We start from the raw sequence: 27,770 nt of genomic DNA on the forward strand, positions 1-27,770 counted from the left end.
GTGTACCCTGATTACATGAAGTATGACACTTCACACTTCAGGTGTATGACACGTCATACTCCGGGATATTTGGTACAAAATACCAAGGGCGTTCAAAGCCAACTATTGGTCAAACGACATTGCATTTCTATAGGTAGCTTATAGCTTGTATTAAACCCAAACTTAACCTACCTTTAAATATACTCAGTTTACAATCTACCTTATTTATGTCACTTCGCTCTCTTTTGATAAAGATGGGACCTGTGAGCTGCCGTTAACGGAGAGTTTGTAAAGTCTCGGAAGCTAACTTTCTCTAGCGCAAGGTGCTGTGTGACCCCGTCACATTTTCCGTTGGAGTTTCAACCCGTTATGTTGTCGTCTGGTAAGGTTACTAACTTAAGCCTTAGGGCCCTTCAGCACTTCGGCGGCGGTCGATTTTTTTATCGTCTCTGAATCAACTCGTTCTTCTCCAGCGGTCGCCATATACGTTCTTCTGAATCTGTAGCTGAGCGTAGTTGGGATCCCCGTTGTTGCTTTTTAAATCCACGATGTCGGCTCTTCCTATCCTTGCGAAATAGAACTCGCCAATTGTTGGATTGTTCAACCACTAATAGGCAACGTGAGGTGAGTTTAGACCGTTGTGAGACAGGTTAGGTTTACCCTACTGATGAGTACGTCGTCTAAACAGTAATCCAATCCAGTACGAGAGGAACCGTTGGTTCAGAAAATTGGTAGCTGTGGTATGGTAACGGGGTACGGAGTACCCAGAGAGCTAACTGACTCTTAGTACATCATGATAGAAGCTTTGCGTAGCCAACCCGAGAGTTGATGTTGATTGCTGCCAAAATTGGTTTCTTCTCTCAAAACGCTAGATCTATTTGCCACGAGTTGGGGTTATGAGAAGCAATCCTGAACCCATCGAACCGTTTTTCTGCTCTTGAAATCGTTGTATCTCAGCTTGGCCCTGGTACCAGTCTTTTCTAACGTAATTTTATGGTTTAAATCTTTTGCCTTTTGATATAGCGCTTGAGCGCCAATATAAACCGTTTTGGGATCATAGTACAAGTTGTGTAATAGATCAGCCATGTTTAAGCTATTCCTATACGAGATGTCATAGAAAATATGCTTTCCTCCCAGAAGCATATGAATTATATCTCCAATGGAGCAGTCGAGATGCCATCTTCGAGGACTTGGCGCTTATCATAATAATATGACAAGGCCGTCTTCGTCTGACTATACGTAATAATTGACTTTGTCTCCTTACTCAGTCGAAATCCCTTGTTGGTACCTTGTAGCGTGATACGGTCTCGGACAACAGTCTCGAAACATTTTGGGCTTGAAACATCCTCATTGCGACCACGACCTTGCTGAACGCCCTTTGCTGAAACCTTGACCTTGTAGGACTCGTCCGGTAGATAGCAGATGCAGTTCTTGGATGAGAGAGAGACCATCGCATTACCTGTCCATTCATCTTTGAATAATACTGGTGTACGTCGCTCGAACTTCGCTACCCCTTCGTTGTAGTCGCGTGGGAACCACTCGTATTTATGCTTTTGGAAGTACTCTCGTAGCTCAGGCTTGATACAGCTCTGAAAAGGTTTCTCACAACTGAAAGCCATGTATGCTGAGTCAGTATCCATTTCCTGATATTGGAAATCGGAAGTCGATGCAGTCGTAGTAGTATTGTAGCATTCGGAGCTTGGCTAGCTGATAGATAGCAATACTGAGATGAATGGGGTTCTTGTTCTTGAGGCGACGTTTTTTTAAAGTAATCTCACAGGAACCATTGAGCTTTTCTAATCCATGGAATGTGAAGTGCTCAATCTTTAACTTTACTACCTTATCATCTGATTCGTATTTGACTTCTTTAGGCTTACTCATATCCATGCCACTACGCCCAAAAGCACTATTTCCTACCAATTTCATCATCTCGGCAATCATAGCCTTAGACTTATCAGCATCCCCCCCCTGTCGAGCATTGGATACAGCTTCCATAAATGACGCAAATGCTTTATGAGAGCTGGCCTTGATGAAGCTGTACGTCTTGGTTATTTCCATCCCATGGGAGAGATACCACTTCAGTAATGGCGTGTAAATGAGTATCTTCTCTCCGAAATAGCTTCCAATTAGCTTGCGAGCTGGTTTGGATCTACTTTCTTGCGTGCGTTATTGTAGCTAAGCATATGAGACCCAATAACCTTCTTGTCGGTGCAATCGATCAAGACATTTTTATAGACTGGGGTCATCTCACTGAAATGATCTCTCAAGCGGTCTGGTGTACGAATATCACACTCAAGGAAACCGAAGATCTTATCGGCCTCGATATCTTCAATAATACCGTCGATCGTACTCAATCGACCGCATGGCATCTCATTGCCAAGCGCCCAAAGGTATAGTGCGTTGGCGTCATAACCAATGATCTTCTTACAAATCTTTCCACCTCGAATCTTCGTCTCGTTGCGCTTGGCATATCTATTAAAGATAATTGATGGACCGCCAGCGATATTAGCTTTCATCATCTTAGCGTAGATGCATCTCCTCCTTATCAATGCTATAACCTAGCCTGTCTGAGTTGAACTCAAGGAGCTTCTTGTATCAAAATCCCTTTAACGACATATCCTTACTAGCAACGTTGCACTCGATACAACTGATCAAGATGTTGCTATCGATATGCCCCAATTTGTTATTAATACGATCGCCTGAGGCCGTCTCGATAGTTAATTGCTGGTAGCATAGCCCCCAAAGCAATTTCTGCTGATGTAGCAGCTTGTCTAGATGTTTGAGACTCATATTGAACTCGCGGTTAGCACTAGCATCCTGGATTTTGTACCCGTCTAAACGTTTAGCTGGGAATTGGAACGCACTTGCAGGTTTCTTACTAGGGTGCTGGAGATTATTGAAACATGTCTGATACATAACCTTTTCCGAAAGACCTGGTAAGGATACCCCATCGGTGAACATATCGAGGTCAAAGCTCTTGAATAGTTCGCGTTGAGCCGTAATGGCCTTAATGTATGGAGCGACATCTAGGTTATTGTGCCAAACTAGAAGCTCCTTAATCGACTTCATCCCATAGTACTCCCACACAAACTGTACCCGCTTGTAGTCATCAACACTAATGCTGGTGCCACGAAGCTTACTATCGAATGCTGACTTAGGTTGGATACTACTCTCACTGAGAACATCAAATGAAGTAATGTGCTCGTACGGGAATATACCCTTACCTAGCCCACACATACGCCGAACCTTGTCATCACAACTGCACTCTCCGAGATATGTGCTAAGATACTTGCTATAGCTAGTTCCAGCTGGAACGTAGCTGCTGATGTCGAGCATTTATATGTCCGATGTTGCGATACACATGTAAGAAGGGTTCTTGATAACTGATTTGATATTGTCTGTCCCAATAACGGCGAACAAGTCGCTCTTGATTAGGTTGATATCAAATCGACCAGAATTGAATCCAAGTGCTGGTACCTGATCAATCCTTTGTTTAATAATACCATATCAGAACGCTCCTTCCCGAAGCCTAGTTTGATGAGAAGAACGAAGAAACTAGCAAAATCGCCGGCCGTAATCCAATCATCTACAGCATTGGTATTATACTTCTTACCAGGTTTAGCACCTGGAATCTCCATACCACTCAAATCATGAGCATTGATGATCTTGCGAAGCAATGACTCATACTTGGAGACATTGTGTAACGGGGTTGCATGGTGTAGAACACACAGGGGTACGAAGTACCCGGAGAGTTAACAAACTCTCAGTACATAAGTTGGAGAGTTAACAAGGTCTCTCAGTACGTTGGCTGAAAGCCACACGTTATGCATTTGATTAGGTTTACCTATGCTAGATAGTTAAACAGATACATTTACCCCTAGGCGGCTTGGCCGCAATAATAGTAAATAAAACACTTCTGGTTATGAAGCATAAAAGTTAAGGTATTATCTTTAAGCCCTGGTCTTGGGCTGTAAGTGTCCTTTGGATAAGGAACTTAATATTAGTGACTCTTTGAGTCGAACGTCTTCCTCTGACGCTAACGCTACGGCAGCCCCGCTGCACTTGGTAGCACACGTAGTCAATCCCGCTCTTGAGTCGGTTGACTATATCCTCTGCGAGGATGGAACACCCCGTGTTCGCGAATTTGCCCCCGGCGCAGCAGGACGCGCTTACTAAGCTTATGTCCTTGCTTGGCCCGGAGGGCGTGGCTCATCTTGCATCATAAGGTCCAAAGGCGGTCACCGCAAGGCTGGAATCGTTATCCCGCTACGAGAACGCGCTCTTGGAGCACGTCCAAGAGAAAATGAGCGGCGCAACGGCGGCGGCGTCGATGACGCGTGAAGAGTCTATGAGACTGAAATCGCTCATGGTGAGCGTAAGAACCTTCGAGAAAAGGATGGAGAGAATCGCCTTTTTGGACCCGTGAGGTAGAGAGGGGTGAGGTGTAGTAACCTCGCATCTAGGTCTAAGACCAAACAGCGCTCCACGTTATCGAAGTTCTCAAACTTCACTCCAAGGTCGACAGAGAGCTACCAGTGTCCCCGCCGCGAGACGGACAGAGATCGTATCTCTCGTTGGCACTTCCAGTGCTTCAGCATACAGCTGACTCCCTTCTAGGGTGGAGCGACGGGCGTAGTTGCCCGAGGCTCCCGAGTCAATCAAGACTCTCCATGGCTTTGCAAAGCCCTTCACGTTCGCTTGAACGACCAGCAAGCCCGGCTTGCATACCCTCTTCTCGTAAGAGCGGTCAGCTCTCTTCGGGGTTGAGCCTTGTTGCCCTCTACCTCTTTGAGGCACTTCAGAACTCAGTTCTTCCCCAGTAGGCGCGGGGCGGCCTACTGGGACTTGCCGTTTCCCAGCGATGACCCAGAGGGTTGGCTCGCCGGGGCCTCCCGCTTCTTGCGCAGAGGGAAATAGGCCCTCAAGTGATGGTACTGCTGCATTCGGTGGGGGTGACATAGACGTCGCCACACCGCTCTCATCCGGCCGGGTCGCGGAGGGAGAGGAAAAGAAGACGCAGGGCGTCTGTGACGTTTCGACGTCGGACGATGTGTCCAACGTGTCGAGCAGTGATGCTCCACGTAATTGCTGTGAACAGCTGTATACACTCGTGAACGGAGTGACGGAGGAGGTAGAAGATGATACCAGCCTTGACACTCTGCCCGCTGCAGATGCTCTGCTAAAGCTGGACGATATGTCCATAGCCGAGTTTGGCGAAGCCTTAAAAGCAGGCGAGCTAGCTGAGGTGGTCCTGCTGGAACCTGAGGTGTCGAGTTGGTTAGAAGGAGGCGGGTGAGGCGAAGAAGGAGAATTAGAAAGTGAGTGAGATTAGAACTTACGCAAAGCCTGCTTACACCTAGTCTGCCTGCAGTCCTTGGGTATCGTGTCCAGTCCAGCACGCTGTCGTGTCCTGCCTTGAAGTAGACCTTGAAGTTGCCAAGATGACTCAAGTTACCGTTGCACCTGCGGTCTTACCACTTGATGACGCGTGATATGTAGACCGTGTGCCGCACTGTGCTCACAGAGTAGCACGTTCCGACACTCCCACTCGGCACATGCCAAGTCGCGTGACGAACAAGCTGAACTTTGCTTGTGGCAGCGGCTTGGTGAACATATCCGCAACCATGACCGCGGTCGAACAGTACACAATCTTGATTGTTTCGCGCTGCACTTGCTCGCGAATCCAGTGATAGCGGAGGTCAATGTGTCGCGATCGTTGCGAGACGCCCTTGCCTTCAGCCACATGCTGAGCTGCCTGGTTGTCCTCGTGGACTATCACCTTGCCCACGTCAAATCCCAACTCGAACAGCAGCTGCTTGAGTCCGATACACTCCTTGGCTCCGTGCGCTAGAGCAACATACTCTGATTCAGTGGTCGACAGCGTAACAATCGGCTGCTTCTTCGACCCCCATGCAATGCAGCACCCGTTGAGGAATATAACGAATCCCGTCGCCGACTTGCGCTCGCGCTCGCAAGCAAATGCAGCATCACAATACACTTCCAGCTGCAGCTTACGCTGAGAAGATCGACGGTAAACAATCCCCATGTCGGCCGTCCGCGCGATATAGCCAAGTACACGCCTAACTGCATCTTGTACAGTGCGGGTCGGCTGCTCGGTCTCTTGTGCGATCAGGCGAACTGCTGTTGCAAGATCAGGTCGACTAACCGTTGATGCGTACAGCAGTGAACCGACTTCAGGACGGATCGACTCATCAATGACTTCGGTGTCGTCGGCTACTTGGCGTTGGAAGTTGCTGTTCATTGGTGTCCGGGGTTGCGACCTGTCACCATGGCTGGCGAACCGCTTCACAACGGTGGCGGCGTACTTCTGCTGTGCGATCGTCAGCACATCACCGTCCTTGTTCCAGCCTAGCTCCATGCCCACGAAGCTGCTTGAAGCATCGCACTTGTTAATCGCGAACCGACTGGTGATGCTGGCTTGAAATGCAGCAAGCTCCGATGCCAAGTTGCTGAAAATTAGCATGTCGTCTACCTAAAGTAGCACAACCACAATGCTGTCAGTAGTCCGCTTCACCAAGACACAGGAGTCCGACTGGCATTGCACGAATCCAGTCTCGCACAGGAACTTGGCCACGGTCTCATACCAAGCGCGTGATGCCTGTTTAAGCCCGTACAGGGCTTTGCGAAGCTTCCATATCGTTTTGTCGTTGCCCTCGGTGGGTGGAGTGACGAGGATGGTTTCAGCAAGATTGCTGTTCAGGAACGCCGTTTGCACATCGAGCTGAAGATGATCCCAGTCCAGTTGAGCAGCCAGAGCAAGAATGGCTCGGATCGAGTCGTGACGTACAACTGGGCTGAAGGTTTCCGTGTAGTCCACGCCATACTGCTGCGTAAATCCCTTTGCAACCAGCCTGGCCTTGTACTTGTCAAGTGATCCATCAGGCAGTGTCTTGCGTCGGAATACCCATTTGGTCTGCACTGGACGCACATTCGCTGGTGCGAACACTTCCTCGTAAGTGCCATTGCAGCGCATGCTGTCCAGCTCACTGTTGATTGCTTGACGCCACTGTTCTGCGTCGGGCCGAGCCATGGCTTCCTGCAACGTAAGCGGGTCGCTTAGCTCGCTGACCAATGCTGTCTCCTCCGCGTTGTGCGACTGCTCGTAGTCCAGCCTACGCACGGATTTCTTCTTGATGCGCGTACTGCGACGCGTTGGCTGTTTTTCCGCGCGAGGATCAATGAGATGGCGCTCCAGCAAGTCACTCAAAGGTTGACTGCCATCCGCGTCACTAACCAGTTGACTACCATCAGAGTCCTCCATCTCGATGTCTTCTTGGATCGCTTCGAGATAGCGAGAAGGTGCGACCCCATCCACTGGCTCGTCATACACCTGCGTTGGTAGTTCTCCATTCAGCGTCACCGTCGTGTTTCTCGGTACGCTTGACTCAAAGAATACTGCAGTCATGGAGACAATAGCTCTCCCACTGCCACCGTGACCACTGGGTACCCAAAACCGGTAGGCGCCGCTCTTCTCGTACCCGATGAAAATCGCCTTGATGGTCTTTGCGTCGAGCTTGTGACGCTGTGACTTCGGCAGTAGGACTTCAGCATCACAGCCAAATACTCGAAGCCTGCTCAGCACTGGGGCGCCGCCAGTCACCGCTTCGAACGGAGTCTTGCCACCAAGTACCTTCGTTGGGCAGCGGTTCCGGATGTATGCAGCCGTCAGCACCGCGTCACTCCAGAAGCGTTTCCCCAAACCGGCAGCCTGCATCATCGCTCGCGCCATTTCAACGACGACTCGGTTACTGCGCTCAACCTTGCCGTTCTGTTGTGGTGTGTATGGCGTGCTGAACTCCTGTGCAATCATGTTTTCATTGCAGAAGTCAGCGATTTCTCCTCCCACGTATTCTGCCGCATTGTCGTTTTTCAACACCGCCACTCTTGCACTCGGGATCACCACCTTGAGGTTGGCGATGCACTCGCGTAGCGCGCTCAGCTGGGTGGCCGAGCTCTTGTCCTTGACAGGGAAAACTGAGGCGAGATGGTATGGCTCGATCATCATGCTCACCATGCCTGTGTAACCGTCCCGTGACGTGGTTTCCATTGGCCCCACATAATCGATAGCGATCACCACCTGCCCGCGCTTGAGCTTTCGCGGCTTCTTTTCTGGAAATGACACACTGGCCAGTTTCCCAGCTGCACAGGACCCACAAGGGAGTAGCTGCGAGCTTCGGGTTGTCACATCACCGGTTTTCAGCAACGTCTTCAAATCCCGAGCATTCAAGTGGCCCAATCTGGCGTGCCAGGTAGCTAAGTCGTCTAATTGGTCTCCAGACGCGTATTCCACCTCAGCACAATTGCCTGTGCTGAGGGCCGATACAACATACAGCCCACTGGTGCGACGTGTAGCAAGTAGCTTATCGTGACCGCTGGTGATGACACAATGCTCACGATTGAAGGTTGCCGTAAGGCCAGCTGCTCCGACCTTGCTCAAGCTCACAAGATTGCGCTTGAGGCCTGGGACGTACAGCACGTTGTCCAGTGTGCAGGTGCCACCAGAGACGAGAGGTAGGTGAGCCGTTCCGCGATGCGTAGCGCTCAGCTTCATGCCACTCGCAGTCGTAACCACGATGTCATTTTCCATCTTGTTCAGGCCATTGAGCAGACCACGCGATCCCGTCATGTGACTCGAAGCTCCTGAGTCAATGATCGAGTCAGCTCCCACCGACTCTGCACTCGAGCTGACTTGGAAGGAAAACCCGCTTTCCTCACCTTCGTCGTCGTCTTGTCCAGACGTAGCAGCGTGGCCAAAGGCACCACCAATTTGCTTGGCCTTGCACTCGCTCTTAAAGTGACCGTACTTCCCGCAGTTGAAGCACTTGCCCTTCTTCGCGCCTGGCTTTCAGTGCGTAGCAGCAGCAAATGCATTACCACCTCGCACAGCCTGCGTTCCACCACGCTTTCCGCGTTGCGTCTGCGTCGTGCGGCGCCTGGCTTCGGCAGCCGCCTTGTTCAGCAATTCCTCCATCGAAGCACACGATTCCAGCGATCCAATGTAGCCATTCCAGTCAGGTCCAAGGCTCTGCAGGAAGTTGCTCTTCTTTTCCGCGTCCGTCAGAACTACCTTGTAGCACTCCAGCTCAGCAAGCATCAGGCGCGTCTGGCGGACGTGCTCCAGCATGTCGCCACCAACGTCGACATAAAGCGACATGTACTCTCGCTTGAGAGCCCCAACGGTTGTGTCACACACGTGACGATGCGTCTTCTGCAGCGCCCCCAGCATGGCCTTCGGGTGCTGAAGATCAGCCACCAACGCAGCTTGATCATCCGTCAGCGCTGCCAGAATGATGGTCATGGCCAGCTTCGGCTGCATCTCCAGTTGGTGCAGCGGTCGCTCTTGCTGCCGTAACGGCCGATCGGCTTGGCCGGACTCTTCGTTCTCGAGCTGGAGCAACGTCGGTGCGGGCTTCAGCACCGCGCTCCATACGTCCTTCACCTCCAGGTAAAGTTGGAGTTGCCGCGCCCAGACTCGGTAGCCCGTTCCGTCGAACTTGCGAAGCTTGGTCGTGAACGCGGTCGTGGTGTTGGCACTCAAAACCTGTCGAGTTGGTTAGAAGGAGGCGGGTGAGGCGAAGAAGGAGAATTAGAAAGTGAGTGAGATTAGAACTTACGCAAAGCCTGCTTACACCTAGTCTGCCTGCAGTCCTTGGGTATCGTGTCCAGTCCAGCACGCTGTCGTGTCCTGCCTTGAAGTAGACCTTGAAGTTGCCAAGATGACTCAAGTTACCGTTGCACCTGCGGTCTTACCACTTGATGACGCGTGATATGTAGACCGTGTGCCGCACTGTGCTCACAGAGTAGCACGTTCCGACATGAGGAGGAGCTGAACTCCTCATCTGTCGTGGACGACGCGGTCCTAGAGGACACCAAGAAGGCGCTGAGTGCAAGAAGTGGATCGGCGATCCTCAAAGATCCTTCGGATCCCTTCTACCCGGTGGTGAAGGAGAATGGAGACGTTGTCGCGAAAGACCCACCGACGGGCCTGCCTTCGGATCGAGGCGTGTGTCATGAGATTGACCTGGTTCCTGGAACTAAATACGGCGTAACAAGGCAATGGCCTTTGCCGAGAGAGCAGTGTGACGTCATTGACACATTCTTCCGTGCGAAGCACGATATAGGGATGGTGCGTGAGAGTAAGTCTCCGCACTCGACACCCACGTTCTGTGTCAGAAACCCGAACGGCAAGTGGCGCATTGCTCATGCTTTCAACAAGCTAAATGCGGCCACTATCCCGGCGCAAACGCCGATTCCTCGGAAGGATGTTCCGCAGAACAACATGGTAGGCTGTACGTTGTACAGTGCGCTCGACTTGGTCGATGGCTACCACCAATTGCTCATGAGAGCGAGCGACATATCGCTGACAGCGGTGAGTACTCCGAGCGGTATGCTCTGGGAGTGGCTGGGCATGCCCCAGGGACTGTCGAGCACACCAGCAACGTTCAATCGTCTTGTGACGCAGTTGTTTAGACCCCATCGGGCGTACGCTCAGACGTACTTTGAGAATATATTCGTCCATAGTCGTGGCGAGCACGGAAAGTCAGACGTGAATAACCACATTGACCACTTGCGAGCGGTGCTCGAGGGCATGCGCACTAATAAGTTGTATGCCAACTTGGACAAGTGCGTCTTTGGCGCGGAGGAGATACCTTTTCTCGGGTGCTTCATTGGGAAGCGTGGCTTACGGGCAGATCCTGCCAAAGTCAAGACCATCGTGGACTGGCCGATTCCCAAGAACCAACAAGACTTACGCAAGTGGCTAGGCTTAGCCAATTACTTGCACAAGTACAGCGTGAACTACGCGGAGATGGATCGGCCATTATCAGATCTCCTTAAGAAGGACGCACCATGGGGCTGGAACGTCGAGCACGACGGAGCCTTTGCGGCTGTGAAGGAGAGCCTCCTCCAGGCTCCGATCCTTGCGCTATCGGACCCGGATAGTCCGTTTAGCGTTGTCTGCGACGCCTCCGATTTTGCAATCGGTTGTGCTTTACTACAAGCAGACGCCGAAGGGCGTGAACGCGTGATTGCGTTTGAGTCTCGCCAGCTCAAAGGTGCAGAAAAGAACTATCCAGTTCATGACAAAGCGCTATTTGCAATGAAGTATGCTCTAGTCAAATTCAGGGTACACCTGCTAGGCTCTAAGCCTTTTGTGATCTTTACTGATCATGCGTCGCTACGTACTACGACACAGTCGCCTCATCTCTCTCAGAGAATGGCAAGATGGCTTTCCTTCTTTGCCGAGTATAACTTCGAGGTGAAGTACAAGCCGGGGCGGCTTAATGTAGTGGCCGATGCGCTCTCGCGCAGACCGGACTACGAGTTAGCTCATGTCACGACAGTGACGTCGTCAGTGCCTGACTTGATACTCAGAGCGTATGCACAGGACGACATGTGCGTAGCGCTGCTACGGGCAATTGGGAGCGAAGCTTTTAAAGACTCTGACAAGGAATTGTCTTGGCGCTTACGCGCGAGGCTGCATCGATACTCGCTCGATGGTGGCCTGCTGTACTACAGCACCGACTCTGAGAATAACCCTCGTGTAATCGTTCCTTATGATGAGGATCTAAAGTATCGAATCCACTATGAGGTTCATGGTACGCCCGTGGGCGGGCACTTAGGTCGGGAGAAGACCTAGGGCTCGGTGAGCTCGATGTACTGGTGGCCCAAGATGTATAAGTGGGTCGGCATCTATGTACGCACGTGAGAGACGTGTCAACGGACAAAGGCCGCGCCGAATACGGCAGCGCCATTGGCGAGTTTGCCTGTCCCCAAGGGATGTTGGCAGTCCATGAGTATGGACTTTGTGTTTGGCCTTCCCGAGGATAAGGCGGGAAACACGGGTATTGTAAAGGGCCTGGGGTGTCCGTTACTTGCTTACACGTAGTGATGAGGAAGCGTACAAGTCCAGTGATACTGAAACCGAGTACTTAGTCTGAAGGAAAATTAACTCTGTTTTTATTTTGGTCCAGGGCGGCTTGCCCTGACCACTCAAATACACGTCAACTCCATATTGGTTGATTATGGGTCTGGCTCCCCATATTTCAACCAATAAGATGACGGCAGTTCAGCACACGCTACTCGTGTGCTGCTGCACCTACTTTTAGAATGCAAATCTACCTACTTATGTAATGGTGTGACCACTACAAAGAACCTATAAAACTACCTACATATGCAACTCGGGAGGGCCCATTACATCACCCCCCTCTTAATACAGCAATCACCTAACGTGGGTTCACTTCGGAGAACAATCGATAAAAACTGGGAAATGGCTGAGAAGAGAACGCTAGAGAACTTGACGGGCGAGAGCTCCTGTGAAGCCAGGAACAGCGCAATACAACTAGCGCGGAAGAGAGCAACATGGCGCAGCAGACGGGGGCGGCGAATCAGGCAGGAAGCGGAACAACGCGGACGGCTCTAGCGTCGACGACGACGCTGAACAGTGGGTGGACCGCTGATATCGCACCTGAGCGCGTGAGTCGACTAGGGGTTCGGCCTGGCGTAATGAACGAGGATATGAAGCCGTGTACGACTTGTCCGGGGCGGTGACCCCGGACGCGCTGGACACCATGCAGGACCACTTTCGGCGCTTCAGGCGTCTCCCGAACAAAACACTCGAGGGCGCGTCGTACGAAGCTTTGCAGAGGTCATGGTGCCCATTTATCCGGCGGTGGAATCGGATGCAAGAGGCTGGAGAAAGTGTCGTCGGCCAGCTCGGTGATCGCGAAGCCCTACAAGCCGAGCATTCACTCGGTGATCTGCGCCTGAAGGTCTGCGACGACGCTTGGACCGAAGACCGTTTGTGCTATGTCAACGTACGCGCAGGTCGCAGTTCGTGTGACATCGGGCGACGCCCGACGCAAGCTGAGTGGGATCAGCATATTGTCGAGTATCCGCTCATGCCGACCGAACACGCTTGGATCGAGAAATATAAGCGCTCACTCTCCGAGTTCACCAAGGCGGCTATTCGCGGCGGCTCGCGCCGACAGCGTTCGCGACGGAGCCCGTCTCTGGCGCATTCGACGTCTCGCCGGGCGCGTAGTCGATCGCGTTCTCGATCGCCGCGAGGTCGCTCGCGCCAGCGTTTGACTCAAGGCTGGAGTCGTAGTCGTGGACGACATCAGGAACGTCACGAAGCAAGTTGGCGCGAGGCTCCCACGTATCATCAGCAGGCTGAAACCCGAGCCATCGTACCTTATACTTCCGCGTGTTGAGCCGACGACTTGGTCGAGTGACGCGCACGGGGAGGATCTTCGTGATCAACAATACGGTCCATGATCCAGCATGTATCTCCATTCGAGTCAGCGATGGGCGGTGAACGTGAATGTTCGCGTCGTGGACGCCGGCGTCGTATGGACGCAGACGCCGTTCCGGCAAGTGCTGACACTCCCCGCGAGAGCCCAGCTGAGCCAAGGCCCCCTCCTGCTCTGCTCGATGAGCATGGTGAGCTCCACTTTCACGTGGAACGCCTTGTGGCGTGGCGTAGACGCCAGGGTCGTACCCAGTACTTGGTGAAGTGGAGGGGTTACCCTCACTCACAGATCTCATGGGAGTTTGAGGTTATCCTCCGGCAAGATTGCCCGGACGTCGTTGACGCTTACGACCGGGCACATCATGTGCCGAAGCGCCACCATGGCGTGCGGCAGCGTCGCTAGGCGCTAGGCGCCTCCCACTAGAGTGGGGAGCGATGAGGTCAGTAGTTGAGCTCAGGCTCTGACCAGTGGCTGCAGCAGCCAGCTCGTACGTATAAGCGGTGCTCGCAGCGGGAGCAGGAGGTGGAGAGACCTCGTAGTGCTAGGGACATGGTCCTGAAGGAAGCAGGTGCTTCGTGTTGTGCTGAACAAGGTTCAGGCACAAGCGTCTCGATAGACGCAAAGTTGTTTTGAAACAACTTGCTTGATGAGCATGATCCAAATGTGGATGCGCTGTAACAGCGAAAGTGGTGTCCCGGACGGGGATCGAACCACTGACCTTTGGCTTGACAGACCGGAGCTCTACCATTGAGCTATAAGGGCGATGCCCGTACGTCCGTCCGAGAATGGACTACTCATGGTATGAGAGGGCGGCGCCCGGGTGGATTTGAACCACCGACCTGTGGCTTCCAAAGCCAACGCTCGACCACTGAGCTGAAGGGCGTTGCCCTTGAGCTTGTCCATTCAGGGACAATCGTTCATGGAGCGAGAGGGCTGTGCCCTGGTGGGTTCGAGCCACCGACCTGTGGCTCTCAAAGCCAACGCTCAACCATTGAGCTAAGAGAGCGTAGCCCTTAAGCTTGTCCAAGCGTGATCAGTCGCTCATGGAACGAGAGGGCTGTGCCCTGGTGGGCTCGAACCACCGACCTATCGCTTGTTAAGCGACTGTTCAACCGCTGAGCTGCTGTTGACGACTCGAATGAGTTAAGATCATTGCTCTAAGCGGTTTGCAACTCTTGGAGTAGGCGCGGAGCGCGAGCGTAGGTCTGAGACCGCTTGGGAGCAAGATGCGCGCTGCGCTTGAAACATTGGGCCGTGGGTCGATGACGAGAAGTTGGGCATCAACGATGTGCAGGCGTTTGTGAGCTCACGTAGCTGTACAACGCTGGGGTGAGGTGTACAGACAACGACACAAAAAGCCGGCGTACACAAAACACGGACAAAATGAAAGCGCCCCATTGTAAATATTGACCAATCAAAAAGTAGTTAAGTTACGATGACCATCCAATAAATTGAGCTAAAATTCGGTTGGAAGCCAGCAATTCGAGGGTGAAGTCGCGCTGCACGATCACTTTCTAAACCTACGATGGGAACGAAGAAGCAGCGCGGCTACCCAATTAAAGGGAAGCTGGCGGCAGTTCGACCTCGTTGAGAGGATTGGGCTCACTGCCGCCGTTGAAAAGCTGGGCCACCCGCACGGCACGGTGCCTGGGTGGTGGGTCGGTAGGGCCAAGCTGCGCATCTACGAGGGGAACAAGTTGGACAAGACGACCAAAGGGCAGGGACGTAAGGAAAGCTTTCCATTTACCTCTGCCCTTTTGACGTACATGAAAGACGTACGCCGCGACGAAGAAATGAGTTATTTAAATTTTATAGTATTTTATTATTACTTACTCGTACTGTTTAACTCTTGTAGTTTCTTACTATATCAGGAATGATTGCGTTTATTCAAGAGAACTACCCCGACTGGATAGAGGCCTACGCGGAGAACAAGAAGTCTGACGTGAGTTGCAGACGGGCCCTTGAACGTCTACTGCAGCGAAACGCCGACCAGTATTATCTGTAAAATATTATTGCATTACTAGCTGAGTTATTAATATTTTTTTTCGAACTTGATTTTAATTACGGATTCTCAACTCAAAAAGCCCAAGAAACCAAGCTCCCAAATGTGGATCTGCAGCGCTTAAAAACGGATTTTGCAATTGAATTTTGGAGTAAGTACGGCTCATACTCTCTACCGGAAATCTACAACATGGATGAAACGGCCATCCAGTTCGACATGCCGCCAGCAAGAACCTGGGCAACTAAAGGGCGAAAAGGATCAGCTAAAATCCAAAATCTGACAAAACACTGCGGACGCATGACGGCTGTCTTGACAGTTCGCGCTGATGGTAAGTTTTTTTTTCTTTTCTTGCGCTAATTATAAGTTTTATATAATTTGTTTTACTTTTGTTTACTAAAAACGTTTGTTTTTAGGAAAAAACTTCCGATTCTCTTCATACTGCGCGGCAAACGTGGCGGACTTATTGATTCCAACGAGTTAAGCACGCTGCCAAGTGGTCACTTTTACACAGTACAAGAGTTTTGCTGGATGGATACAGTTAGCTGGGAGTTTTATGTAGAAAACATTTTAAAATATGAAATTGACTCCCCTGCCCTCCTCTTAGCGGACAATTTTTATTGTCACGTTTCAGAGGAGGGTATGCGTGTGGTTGCCGAACAGGCATGCGCTACAGTGGCCCCATTACCCGCTAAAGCTACATCGGTTTGTCAACCACTTGATGTATGGGTAATGGGACCTCTAAAGTCTCGAATTCGAGGTAAATTACTACCCAAAAAAGGCCTTACGGCTGCTGAAAAACGTCTTCGAGCCATACAAGCTACAATTGCAGCTTGGGAAAGTTTTCCCAACGAGCACGTAATTCGTAGCTTTAAATCAGCAATTCCGTGCTATGAGTCGACAACGGTTTAATAAACAAGCGTAGCTGAACTTTTTATTCCATACTCTCAGTTTTATTCATCCAATCAAAATATGTTTTGCTAGTCGTCCGAGTTTTTGTGTCGCAGATTTTACTATCGGAATTGTGTTTATCAACTCCGGCTTTTTGTGTCGTTGTCTGTAGTAGCCTCCGCCGTCTTAACAAGACGTGACCTCGCTAAGAAAGTTTCGAGAACGGAATGTTCTCATCTTAGTGGGGGAGAGTGTAACGGGGTTACATGGTGTAGAACACACAGGGGTACGAAGTACCCGGAGAGTTAACAAACTCTCAGTACATAAGTTGGAGAGCTAACAAGGTCTCTCAGTACGTTGGCTGAAAGCCACACGTTATGCATTTGATTAGGCTTACCTATGCTAAAATGTTAAACAGATACATTTACCCCTAGGCGGCTTGGCCGCAATAATAGTAAATAAAACACTTCTGGTTTTGAAGCATAAAAGTTAAGGTATTAACTTTGAGCCCTGGTCTTGGGCTGTAAGTGTCCTTTGGATAAGGAACTTAATATAAGTGACTCTTTGAGTCGAACGTCTTCCTCTGACGCTAAAGCCCCGGCAGCCCCGCTGCACATTGTATCTTTGAATATTGTCACCAATAGCGCTGATGTAGCTGAACATATCCTTTAGCAAAGCCTTTGGATCATCGTTCACGAAGCAACGAGCCTCCTCCGTAAAGCTATCGGCTACTGATACCGACACCGGAATGTGCTCGTTTGTGAAGTCAGTATTTTCCCATGCTTAGTAGCCATAGGCCTGAGAATAGCCTCAAAGTCATAGACGATGAAGTGATCGATGTACTGGTCAATACTCTTAATAGAATACTTTCTGAGTAGGGAGCCAATGGTGTTCGGAGCAGGCCGATAATCGTAGGGTTAGCTGGGAATGATTCGATATTGACAAGCTCGCACTATTTCTAACATGGTTCCTATGCTTTTCAGAGCTACCGAATACCATATCACACTTTCCACCTTGATATTTACGCTGAAGCACGTCCAGGTTCTTAATGTATAGAGCATAATTATCGTGCGAAAGGATATCGACCGAATGGTAGTCCTTGTCAGATGGACGGATGCAACCGACCTTTCCAGAGTCAATATCAATAGTATAGACATTGATACCTAGTTTGAAGCACTCCTCAAGCTCGTCAAACTGGAGAATATCAATAGGCGTGAAACTTCAATATAAACCGAGGGTGTAGGTAATACCCTTGAATGCGCAGTATGTTTAAAAGCCTGCTTCACCAACGACTGAATCTTCCGCGGATCCTTTTTGGGATCATTATGCTTGTGGAAAGCGATACAGTGAAAGACACATTTTTCGTTGGTCTTAGGGAAGTTGATAACACTCTTATTATCTCAAATGATTTTGGGGATAACGGCTTCACTATCTCCAAGTGCATGCTCTCGGTGATATACGAAAATCTCGAACCCTGTAATAGCCTTAACCATGTACCCAGAGCTTGGGTAGTTGAGTTTATCAGCCAGCTTCATTAGGCGAATCTCAGAAATAACCTTACGAATGTCGCTCCTGCTGTTGATGGCAACCGGCTTGTCGAATGCAGAGGTATTGCTCAGATTTTGGACAAGTGCTTTTCCAGCTTATTGAGGCTGATCTTGTACTGCATAGCCACCAGCTTGAGATTGCTGGGGCGCGATAGGTTGCTAACATAAACCATCTTACCAGTCTTACCGCGAACCTTCACCCGGTAGCTACTACCCCATTTAATTGCTCGAATATTTAATCTTTTTAGTCCTTCAAGCTCGTATGCGAACATGTTTGTTATATATTTACAGCTATATTATTTCCGGCTGGATGACTTTATAGTATTGACTTTAAATCACTGGCGACTTTTTCATCTCAATTTTTTTTAATTAATTAGCTAAGTTCGGTTTCAGCGCTAAGTTCGCTTCCATCCTCATTAAGTTCGATTTTGGGCTTTCGCTTCCGAGCACGAATCTGCTCTCGATTGTTATCGTCGTAGTTCTTTTGGTAGGACAAGCGCACTTCGCGTGTGCGCTGGTAGTAGCGCTTCTGCGCTGCATTAATGCGCTCCTTGCTAGCTTGGTATTGCTCATGTGAGTATGCCGCCATCTTTCTATATTTCCCGCCTCCTAAACTTGCAGCCTGTCCGTCCGTCTGTCAATAAGTCCGTCCGGTTCCTTTCTTGTTGCTTTTTCCTGCCTTTTCGCATGGCTACACCCGGCCTGTCTAATACAGTTTCGTCCCATCTTACCGACCGCGCCTACCTTTCTGACTCGGCCTAACTATGCCAAAATTACAAATATATCCAAAAGCGTGACACAATTAACTCGCGCCCTGATTGGGCAATATTTTTCGACTCACTTTTCATTCAAAACACAAAATTGGATTTTTGAGCGACGGCGCGGAGAGGACAAGGTGCGCTGGCTGTATAATAGCAGTAGGGTAGTTTTAGATGTATATGCATGTATGTACGGGCGTGGGGCTCCTTGCCCTACTATATATTCAAGAGAGACCTATCAGGATAAAGTCTGAGGCTTGCCCCGAGACTCCAAAGTGGTATGGCAGTTGGTAGCGATAGCAATCAGGTTGGGGTGGGTGTATCTGGGAGCGTCTACCACCATGCACGCGCCTAGGGGTCCTAGACCCACCGCGAGTGTCCACGCTCCAAAAGCGAGTGGCGCGTGCTGCCAATTGGCCATACCGAAGTTGCAGCCACATGCGCAATACAGAGGTGCTCTTAAAGTGTGAGGTCCCACACCAAAAACACACTTTGCGAGAGCACTTCTGGCGGGACGGAAAGGAATGCAGCAGTCGGTCTCACAAGAGCAAGGAGCCCAAGACCAAGTGCAAGGACGGCTCAAGAACAAGAGATCAAGACAATAAAAAACACTTTAAGAGCATGAGTGAGCCCCGCGCCTGTACACTTAGATAGCATAGCGTCATAATAGACAGTTTTAGAGCATTTTCGGAACTGTGTGAGCCCCGTGAGGGGCTGGGTCGTTCTCGGACACCCTGCGCATACTACTGACATGACCTGAAGGGCTGGACGGTATCGAACAGACCTGGGCAACCACTCAACAGGGATGAGGCAACAGCTTTGACGTACCCAAGAGGCAACAGCGCGATGCGGCGTCTGAATTACCATGTACAGCTGCTTGGTCCACAGCCGTGCAAGGTAATTTGGACCCGCGGAACGTGAGCTGAGGGCTGTAACACGTCGGCCAAGGGAAGGGCCTAAGCAAAAGCTGACTGGACCAACAAGCCGCCTGGAGTGACGATACCCCTAAGTTGTTTGTAATCCGAGGAGCCGGGATGGAAATGACAGTGGTGTGCTATATTCACAGAGGGCTTCTGGATTAGTACTGGAAAGGAAAGTTCGGGGTTCTATTAGAATACCACGTTGCTTAAGCTACCGTGTCCATGTTCTGGTGCTTATATTATACAAAATAGCTGTAGAATAGCTCCCAGTGCACTTAGACTTTCGCGTCTAACCGCCCATGTAATTATTTCCCATTTAGATCAGGCGATAGACGCGTTCAAGATAGAAGGACATGGCAAGAGCCCCGAGGAAAAGGAAAAGGTTTCCCAACAACTGAGTAGCGGGCTTTGCTGTACAATTAACTCGACTAACTCTGTTCAATGATTAGAATTACCCGCGAGGAACTAGATGATCGCGTACAACGAGCCCGGCGTGAGAACACATCCCAATCCCACGAAGAGTCGCGTAAGGAAAGACATCTCCGTAAACAGAGGCTTCGTAGCGCAGAGGCCCGCTACCGCAAAGCAATCCAAGAATTGGAGCAGCTCGAGTTAGCTGAAACCCCAGCACCAACAGAATCCGGACAGATGAGAGCTTCTGGTCCGGCGGTAGAGCGTGAGGAGAAAACGGAAGAAGACGATCCTGCGGAGCATCAACGACGATTCGAGGAGGAGACGCGTCGCGACAGGCAACACGATACCCACGGCTTTCAGATTGGAATGTCAGGACCTACTGTCGACGATAGCGCAGCGACTACACGTGCGAGTGATGCAGAAAGAGCTCGCGTCAGGCGAGCTGCTATGACGAGTTCACAAAAACAACGGGCACGAGAGAAAGACGCGGAGAGAAAGCGCATACGCAGAGCTAACAGATCCGAATCCCAGGTTATTCGAGATCGGGACCGAAATGCCGAACAAGCGAGGGTCCGACGGGGTCGACTGGAGCCAGAAGGCCTCTCAGTTCATCGAGCATATAGCCGCGACACCGAAGCCAACCACAGAGCCACAAGACCAGAGGAGGCCAGTCAAAACGCAAGGATTCGTGATGCAGTGGAACACGAAGTTCGCAGGGAAGGCATGTCAGATGAGCAACGTCAATCCGAGCGCGATCAGAATACGGCTTCACGGAGAGACCCCAGAGGGGACATGACGGATGATCAGCGTCAAGCAGAGCGTGAGTTGAACGCAGCCGCTCACAGAGCTGGCAGAGAAGCCATGACGGAAGAACAACGGGAGCTGCGAAAAGAAAAAGAGCGGTTCCGCCGGCGGTCTCGGCAGTATAAGAAAGGCCTCGCACACCACGAAAGTTTTGACCCTTCCAGAGTTTCCGGGGGTCGTCACTACTTCACGCGCTACACAGACGCTAATCGGGAGGGCGAGCGGGTTTGTCACTACTGCAACGCTTGGAAGTTTCCGCAAGAGACAGATGGATGCTGCTGTCGTAACGGACTGGTGTTCGTTCCATCTTCGCGAACAGCACCTGATGCGCTTCTGAAACTTTTCGAAAACCCGACCTTCATGCGGTCAATCCGGGCCTACAACAACGTATTCGCGTTTACGTCCATGGGAGCTTCGCGGTCTCGGCCTCTAAGCGTTGACGAAAGCGTGACACGGAATGGTGTCTACAACTTCCGTGTACAAGGGTCAGTGTGTCATCGCATGGGATCGTTACTACCTCCTACCTTCGGTCGCTCCATGTATGCCCAAGTACTTTAACGATCCAGATATGGATGCACGTGTGCGAAGCCGTATGAACATGACGCAAGGCCTCGATCGTGCCGTCATGGAAACAATTGACCAGATGATGGTGGCGCACAACCCGTATACACAAGAATTTATCAACGCGCGTAGATATTTGATAGATCGTGGTTGGGATGCGTATGCAGCAGCCATCAGGGAGCACGAATGACGCCGCTCGGCAGGGGAAGAACTTGATGACCATGACCCGTCGTTAGCCTTGAGTAATTTCCTTCCGGAGGGGGATCACCTTAAGCTGCGTCTGCACGTGACACGGAATGCGAATCCGGGTATGCATAACACCCCAACGGCATCGGAGGTGGCAGCCGTTGTGATCGATACAAACGCGGCTGAACATCTTGATATAATCCTACACACGACAGGAGGAGGTTTCAAGCGCATCTTTGAGACGAGCGTTACCTACGACCCGCTGCAGTACCCTCTACTGTTTCCGTACGGGGATAATGGCTGGACTTACGATATCCCCTACGTTGGTAATCCCGTCGATCGCCACGGTGACCCCTTAACCATGTCCGTTCGGGAATATGAGGCGTATCTGCTTTACGACCGGACGGTTAGTAATTCGCTTATCCTGCGCGGTGGGCGACTGACGGAGCAATACTGCGTTGACCAATGGGCCAAATGCGAACAAGAACGCCTGCGCTTCATCAAGAAGAACCAGCTCCAGTATCGATTGGAAACCCTCCAGGGACTCACGGACGCGTTGCGTGGCGTGTCTGTTGAAATCCACAAAATGGCAGCTGACGACGAGGCGGCCATACGTAGGACTCACCGTGGGAATAATACGGAGCAGGAGTCAGCGGAGCCAGATGCGGGTGAGGTTGGACGCAAGATCATCATACCTCCGAAGTTTACAGGTGGACCCCGCTACATGTACCAACGCTTCTTGGATGCCATGGCTATCGTCCGTGACACATGAGCCCCGAACCTGTTCATTACGATGACATGCAACCCGAACTGGCCTGAGATCAAGGAAAACTTACGCCGTGGAGAGAAAGCATCCGACCGACCGGACATCGTGGCTCGCGTGTTCATGGAGAAACTAAAAGCTCTTAGCAAGGATCTCGATGAGGGTGTGCTGGGGATTCAAGCCGCTCGAGTCCATGTAGTGGAATATCAGAAGCGTGGTATTCCCCCCGCCCACATACTCCTTATCCTGCGTCCGGAGGACAAGCCCACTACCAAGGAAGACGTCGATAAGCTGGTGTCCTCGGAGCTCCCGGATAAAGAGAAGTACCCCGAGCTGTACGATACGATGATTTCTAATATGCTGCATGGACCCTGTGGTCAACAGAACCCGAACTGCCCGTGTATGAAGAACGGAAGGTGTTCCAAGAAGTTTCCAAAGGCACTCGCGGACGAAACGGTGATGACCCCCGACAAATACCCCACGTACAAGCGTGGTCGCCGTCCGGATGGAATTCTGTGCGATAAGGGGAAAGTATGGGACAACGCGACCATCAATCAATGGGTGGTCCCGTACAATCCGTTCCTGTCGCAGAAATACAACTGCCACATTAACGTCGAGGTTTGTGCCACGAACAAGGCCATCAAGTACATCTACAAGTACGTCTACAAGGGCTCGGACATGACGACAATCACGATTGAAGGCGACGAAATTCGGGCGAACGAAATTCTTCAGTATCTCCTTGGGAGGTATATTTCTCCGGTAGAAGCTTGCATGCGGCTATTCATGAATCCAACACAAGGATCAACACATTCTGTCGTGACGCTACCTATCCACTTGGAACGAATGAGCATGGTTGCTTATCGCGACCAAACGACGACCCCCCATCTTCACAACTTGATTAACCGCGGGGACAGATCAATGCTGACGGAGTTTTTCAAGCTGTGCGCGCGTAACCCAGAAGCTACGGTCAATCTACTGTACAAGGATGTACCGCGGAAGTACAGGTGGACGGAACACAAGACGTGGAAACCGTACAAGAAGTACGTTGCTTATCTGAGACGCTTGGTACACGTATCTCCGCAGGACCCGGAACGCTTCTACTTGCGACTTCTCCTGTGTAACCGACGCTCGCCTAAGTCCTTTGCGGATCTTCGAACGGTTGATGGTACGGAACATCCTACCTATCAGCAAGCCGCTTTGGCGCTTGGCTATTTGGAAAATGACGACGAGTGGATACATTGCTTACGCGAAGCCGCCGAGGTCAAGATGCCGTACCAGCTACGCCAACTCTTCGGCATCATTTTGGTTTACTCGATGCCTGGTAATGCCAAAGATCTATGGGATAGGTTCAAGAAGGATATGTCAGAGGATCATGCACGAAGCATTGAGGAAAGAGACGCATACCTGCATAGTGTACGCGAAGAGGAGGTGCGTCTTCGAATGGCGGAGTACAAGGCGTTGAAGAATTTGGCTGATTACTTGGTTTCGAACCAAAAGTCCCTCGACATGTACGGCCTTCCTCTGCTAGCCGATTACGACGATGTATCCGCTCAAGTAGACGACCCGGATTCAGCGTCTGTTGATGTTGTCCAGCCAGAGATTGACGCTTACCCCCTAAACGATCTGGAGCATGTTGCGGAGCAGGCAGACCAATTGAACAGCAACCAGAGGGATATTTTTGACCAAGTTATTGCTGCTGTGAGCAGACCGGTTGGAGGGGAGAAGCTTTTCTTTTTGGATGGTCCGGGTGGAACAGGAAAATCGTTTCTACTCGAGAAAATACTCGCTCACGTTCGGATGCAACGTAAGGTTGCCATCGCGGTTGCATCGAGTGGGATTGCAGCCACTCTGTTAACTGGAGGTCATATTGCGCATTCAACGTTCCGGATTCCCCTCAAACTAACAGAGACGTCGACGTGCAGCCTTTCATGGCAGAGCCAAAAAGCCGAATTGATTCGTAGCGCGAGTTTGATCATTTGGGACGAAGCGCCGATGATGAACCGAGCTTGCTTTGAGGCTGTTGACAGGTCGCTTCGGGATATCATGAAGAACGAGCTGGAGCCGTTCGGCGGAAAGGTAATGGTATTCAGCGGTGATCACCGCCAGATTCTACCTGTACTGAAGGTTGCTACGCGTGCGGAGACGATTCAAGCTTGCTTCAAGTCTTCTCCCCTGTGGGAGCATTTGCGTCAAGTGCGGCTGACCGAGAACATGCGTGTCCGCACCGCCCCAGACGCGGCCAGTGCGGCTGAGCTAGCAGAGTTCTCTGAATTTTTACTTCAAATTGGAGAAGGCCGTTACCCAGTCAACCATGAGATCGGTGATGGCGATATATGCCTCCCACGCGACATGTGTATCATTAGAGAGCGACGGGTACAACAAATGACCTCTGATCAAGAAGACGCGGATATGAGCCTCCACCAAGTTTCAGGTTACTCCCTCCGGCGGACGAGGAGCACGAGCGAGACTTGAACGAAGTTGAAGAAGACCGACGAGTCCGCAACGTCAACGCACTCATAGATGCGGTGTACCCGGGCGTTGATACTGAGAATTTACCCGATGAATACTTCGTTGAGCGAGCCATACTAGCCCCCAAAAATGCAAGTGTTCGGCGTATCAACGACATGGTTGCGGAACGGCTATCGGGTGAAACGAAGGAGTATCTCTCGGTGGACAGCCTTGAAGGGGTCGCGGATGCAAACATGTTTGAGCAGGAGTTCTTGAACTCTCTTAACTTCTCCGGTATCCCTCCGCACAGGATTGTTCTGAAGGTTGGAACACCTATCATCATGATTAGAAACCTGAATAGCGACGCAGGACTTTGCAATGGAACGCGGCTTCGGGTTGTGTCACTGCGCGAGAGAAGCATCGAGGCCAGCATTATGTCCGGGCCGTTCAAGGGTAAGAAGGTGTTCATTCCTCGGATCGTCTTTTATAGTGAGGACGATGACAAGGAGTTCCCGTTCAAACTCAAGCGTAAGCAGCTCCCCGTGGTTCCAGCGTTTGCCATGACTATCAACAAGGCCCAAGGACAATCTATCCACCACGTGGGTATCTACTTGGAATCACCGGTCTTCGCACATGGCCAGCTGTATGTGGCTTTGTCGAGAGTTACTTCAAGGAAGGCGATCAAGATTGCTGTGGATCCAGAGGCCATCGATGAGGACGGGAACGTACACACCAACAATATTGTGTACAGAGAGATCTTTGGAACGCGGACTTGGTAGGTCACGTAATGCATATAATATATTTAGCTTTGATTTCAAAATGTTCTTTAATCCACCGCACCGCAGTGGAGGCGGACAGCCCACACTACACCAACCAACCATGCCCTAGCGTCCGCGGAGCGGGTGCCCAGACCGCTAGTCTCTCCGCTTCTAACCTTGCAGCGACCCTATACATAGGTTTTGGCTCTCACGAGCGCGTGGTATACACACTCATTAGCGACCTTGCGATATATGCACGGACATATCAAATAGCACGCCGAGTTGATAAGTAGGCAGCAAAAGTACTTCATATAATGTACATGAGCGACGATTCGAATCAAGTCTAAGATATCTACGATCTGATAATCTGCCTACAGCCATGTGGCTTCCTATTTTCGTCATACATATCCCTACCAGTAAATGCCACTCAGAATGGATCTACGCCACTCTGTCAGTCAGAATCTATGCAAATAAGTCAGTAAGTGCGTCAGCTATGCAAGTAGGATCAATGCATGCGGAAGATAGTGGAAATACCCTTACGTAATATCACAAACAGCTCAGCAAAATAATTTTAAAGCATAAGATTGGTGCTTGTGGCGACCATCGGCAAATACTACATATCGTAAAAAATACTTCGCGCGTGAAGCTGACTAAACCTTGCTGTAATAGACCGTCGCAAGCAATGATAAGGTGTCGGCTGCCTCACGGTGATAACGTACAGATGGGTAATGTGTTTGAGTAGGGCATTTACTCCAGCTACACTGGAAATCCTCAACGATCTATGTTTATTTCGTAGCATCATTGATACTGACCCGTCTTCCGTACAGCATATATTAGCTTTACAACCTCGCGCGCCTCCGATTGGAGTTATTTTGGGAGCTATGCGCTCAAATGAGATTATAGACAGAACCTCCCGGGTAAGATGGTGCTCATCTTGCAGATCACGTTAAACCCTGGTCATGTCTACCATAACATGTGTGCACTAAGGATACTGTGTGCAGTGTTGTTTTGGAACGTAATATACGTAGATCACAGTATACATGTACTATATGTTGCTTTGTTTTGAGTAGAAAATCTAAGCCCACCGCAGCGCAGCGGAGGTGGTCGGCCCACACTACACCAGCCAACCATGCCCTAGCGTCCGCGGAGCGAGCGCCCAGAGCGCTAGTCCTAAACTATCAATGCTAGAACGGTGTATGTCCGTCCGTCACACGAAACCCTCAGATTTTTGAGCCTTCCCATTGGCTGCCGAGCGGAGCGAAGGCGGCTTCGATTGGTTAAAACGAAATTATGTACCTAACATTAGTAAATTTATAAGGTTCACAAAGCACATATGGAGATTTGCGGCGGCATCGTTTTAATACTACGAAGTATAATATTTACCGTTTTAATAATATGAATACATGTTGCTTTTAATATTTGAGTGCTAAACAGAAAGAGCTACTTATTCTCAAATGAAATAGCCCCTAAAGATGCTTCCAATGCTGCGAGGTGCTTAACCTACACGTAGGAATGCGTGTTTCCAAGGACATGCTATAAATATATAGTAGTATGTACTTAATAGGTTTTGCAAGTTACAATGACTATTGTAACTGTTTTGTTGTAGAAATATTTATAAATGATCTGAGAGTGAGGTACTGACTGAACTGCCAAATCATAGTACATGTACTACAGAAGCTGGCCGTAAGAACACGCTTTGTTAATAAGCGTTGTCACTTGATCCATAAAGATAGATACTGTAGTTTTAGATTGAACAAAATGAACTCATATGTGTTACTGCTGTAAACCATTGTTTTCTACGAGCTGTTTAGACAGCGAAATCCGATACTACTTAACTGGCGGACGTATCGTCGACAGGGGCGTAGGATACGATTTTAAATGGAGCGGCAATACAACAACAAAACACGAGAGGTGTGATATATAGTTGGTTAAGTAGATCCCATAATGAAATGTAAATAAAAGAAGGGGCCTAAATGACGTTTAACCATCCTGGAATCATCATTAATTATTAGAGGGACTAGAAGGGTTAAATAAAAAACACTTCCGTCAGCAACAACAACAGCAAAGCGTCTTGCGACACATTATTTAATTGCTTAAATCATAACTGGCACAGAATCGAGTGTTTCATTACTAATTCTGAATCAGCACAAAATGAACGCTACATGCACAAAAATATTACAATTTGATTATTTTCATTAATCTCTACTTACTTACAAGCTCAAATAGGCAGTACAAGCGGATAAGTAGTACAAGCTGGGCAGGCCTTCAGCATTTTGTAGAGACTGCTTAAAATCGTTTCGTGCCTGATAATATATATTATATCCAGATTATTGAAACTAAAAAGTCAATTTAGAATATAATGTATTAAAATAAGCTCCGTCTTAGAATAATGCTCCCGCCGAAGCGCAGCGGGGGCTAAACAAGTACAGCGGGTGTAGAAGGTCAGGACACCCCTAGCGATTTTGTGC

At 50.1% G+C, this 27,770-nt stretch overlaps 2 protein-coding genes and 1 non-coding gene across 3 annotated transcripts; 2 read left to right on the forward strand and 1 right to left on the reverse strand.

Moving 5' to 3' along the window:
- Window positions 1-508: 508 nt before the first annotated feature.
- On the forward strand, window positions 509-713 carry PITG_33021 (the record flags this gene model as incomplete). Its single annotated transcript, XR_009934415.1, has 1 exon — window positions 509-713. It is a non-coding gene; the product is annotated as a 28S ribosomal RNA (ribosomal RNA).
- A 414-nt stretch (window positions 714-1,127) lies between these two features.
- Window positions 1,128-1,619, reverse strand: PITG_23313 (uncharacterized protein; the record flags this gene model as incomplete). Its single annotated transcript, XM_002903643.1, has 1 exon — window positions 1,128-1,619. The coding sequence occupies one exon, from the start codon at window positions 1,617-1,619 to the stop codon at window positions 1,128-1,130; it is 492 nt and encodes a 163-aa protein (XP_002903689.1).
- A 13,159-nt stretch (window positions 1,620-14,778) lies between these two features.
- On the forward strand, window positions 14,779-15,736 carry PITG_08290 (uncharacterized protein; the record flags this gene model as incomplete). The annotated part of the gene is made up of 5 exons (XM_002903644.1): window positions 14,779-14,829; window positions 14,876-14,978; window positions 15,125-15,195; window positions 15,373-15,583; window positions 15,669-15,736. 5 exons carry the CDS (start codon window positions 14,779-14,781, stop codon window positions 15,734-15,736), a joined length of 504 nt encoding a protein of 167 aa, XP_002903690.1.
- Window positions 15,737-27,770: the final 12,034 nt, after the last annotated feature.

The sequence above is a fragment of the Phytophthora infestans genome, genomic scaffold (genome assembly GCF_000142945.1).
Source record: "Phytophthora infestans T30-4 supercont1.13 genomic scaffold, whole genome shotgun sequence".
NCBI classification, from domain to species: domain Eukaryota; phylum Oomycota; class Peronosporomycetes; order Peronosporales; family Peronosporaceae; genus Phytophthora; species Phytophthora infestans.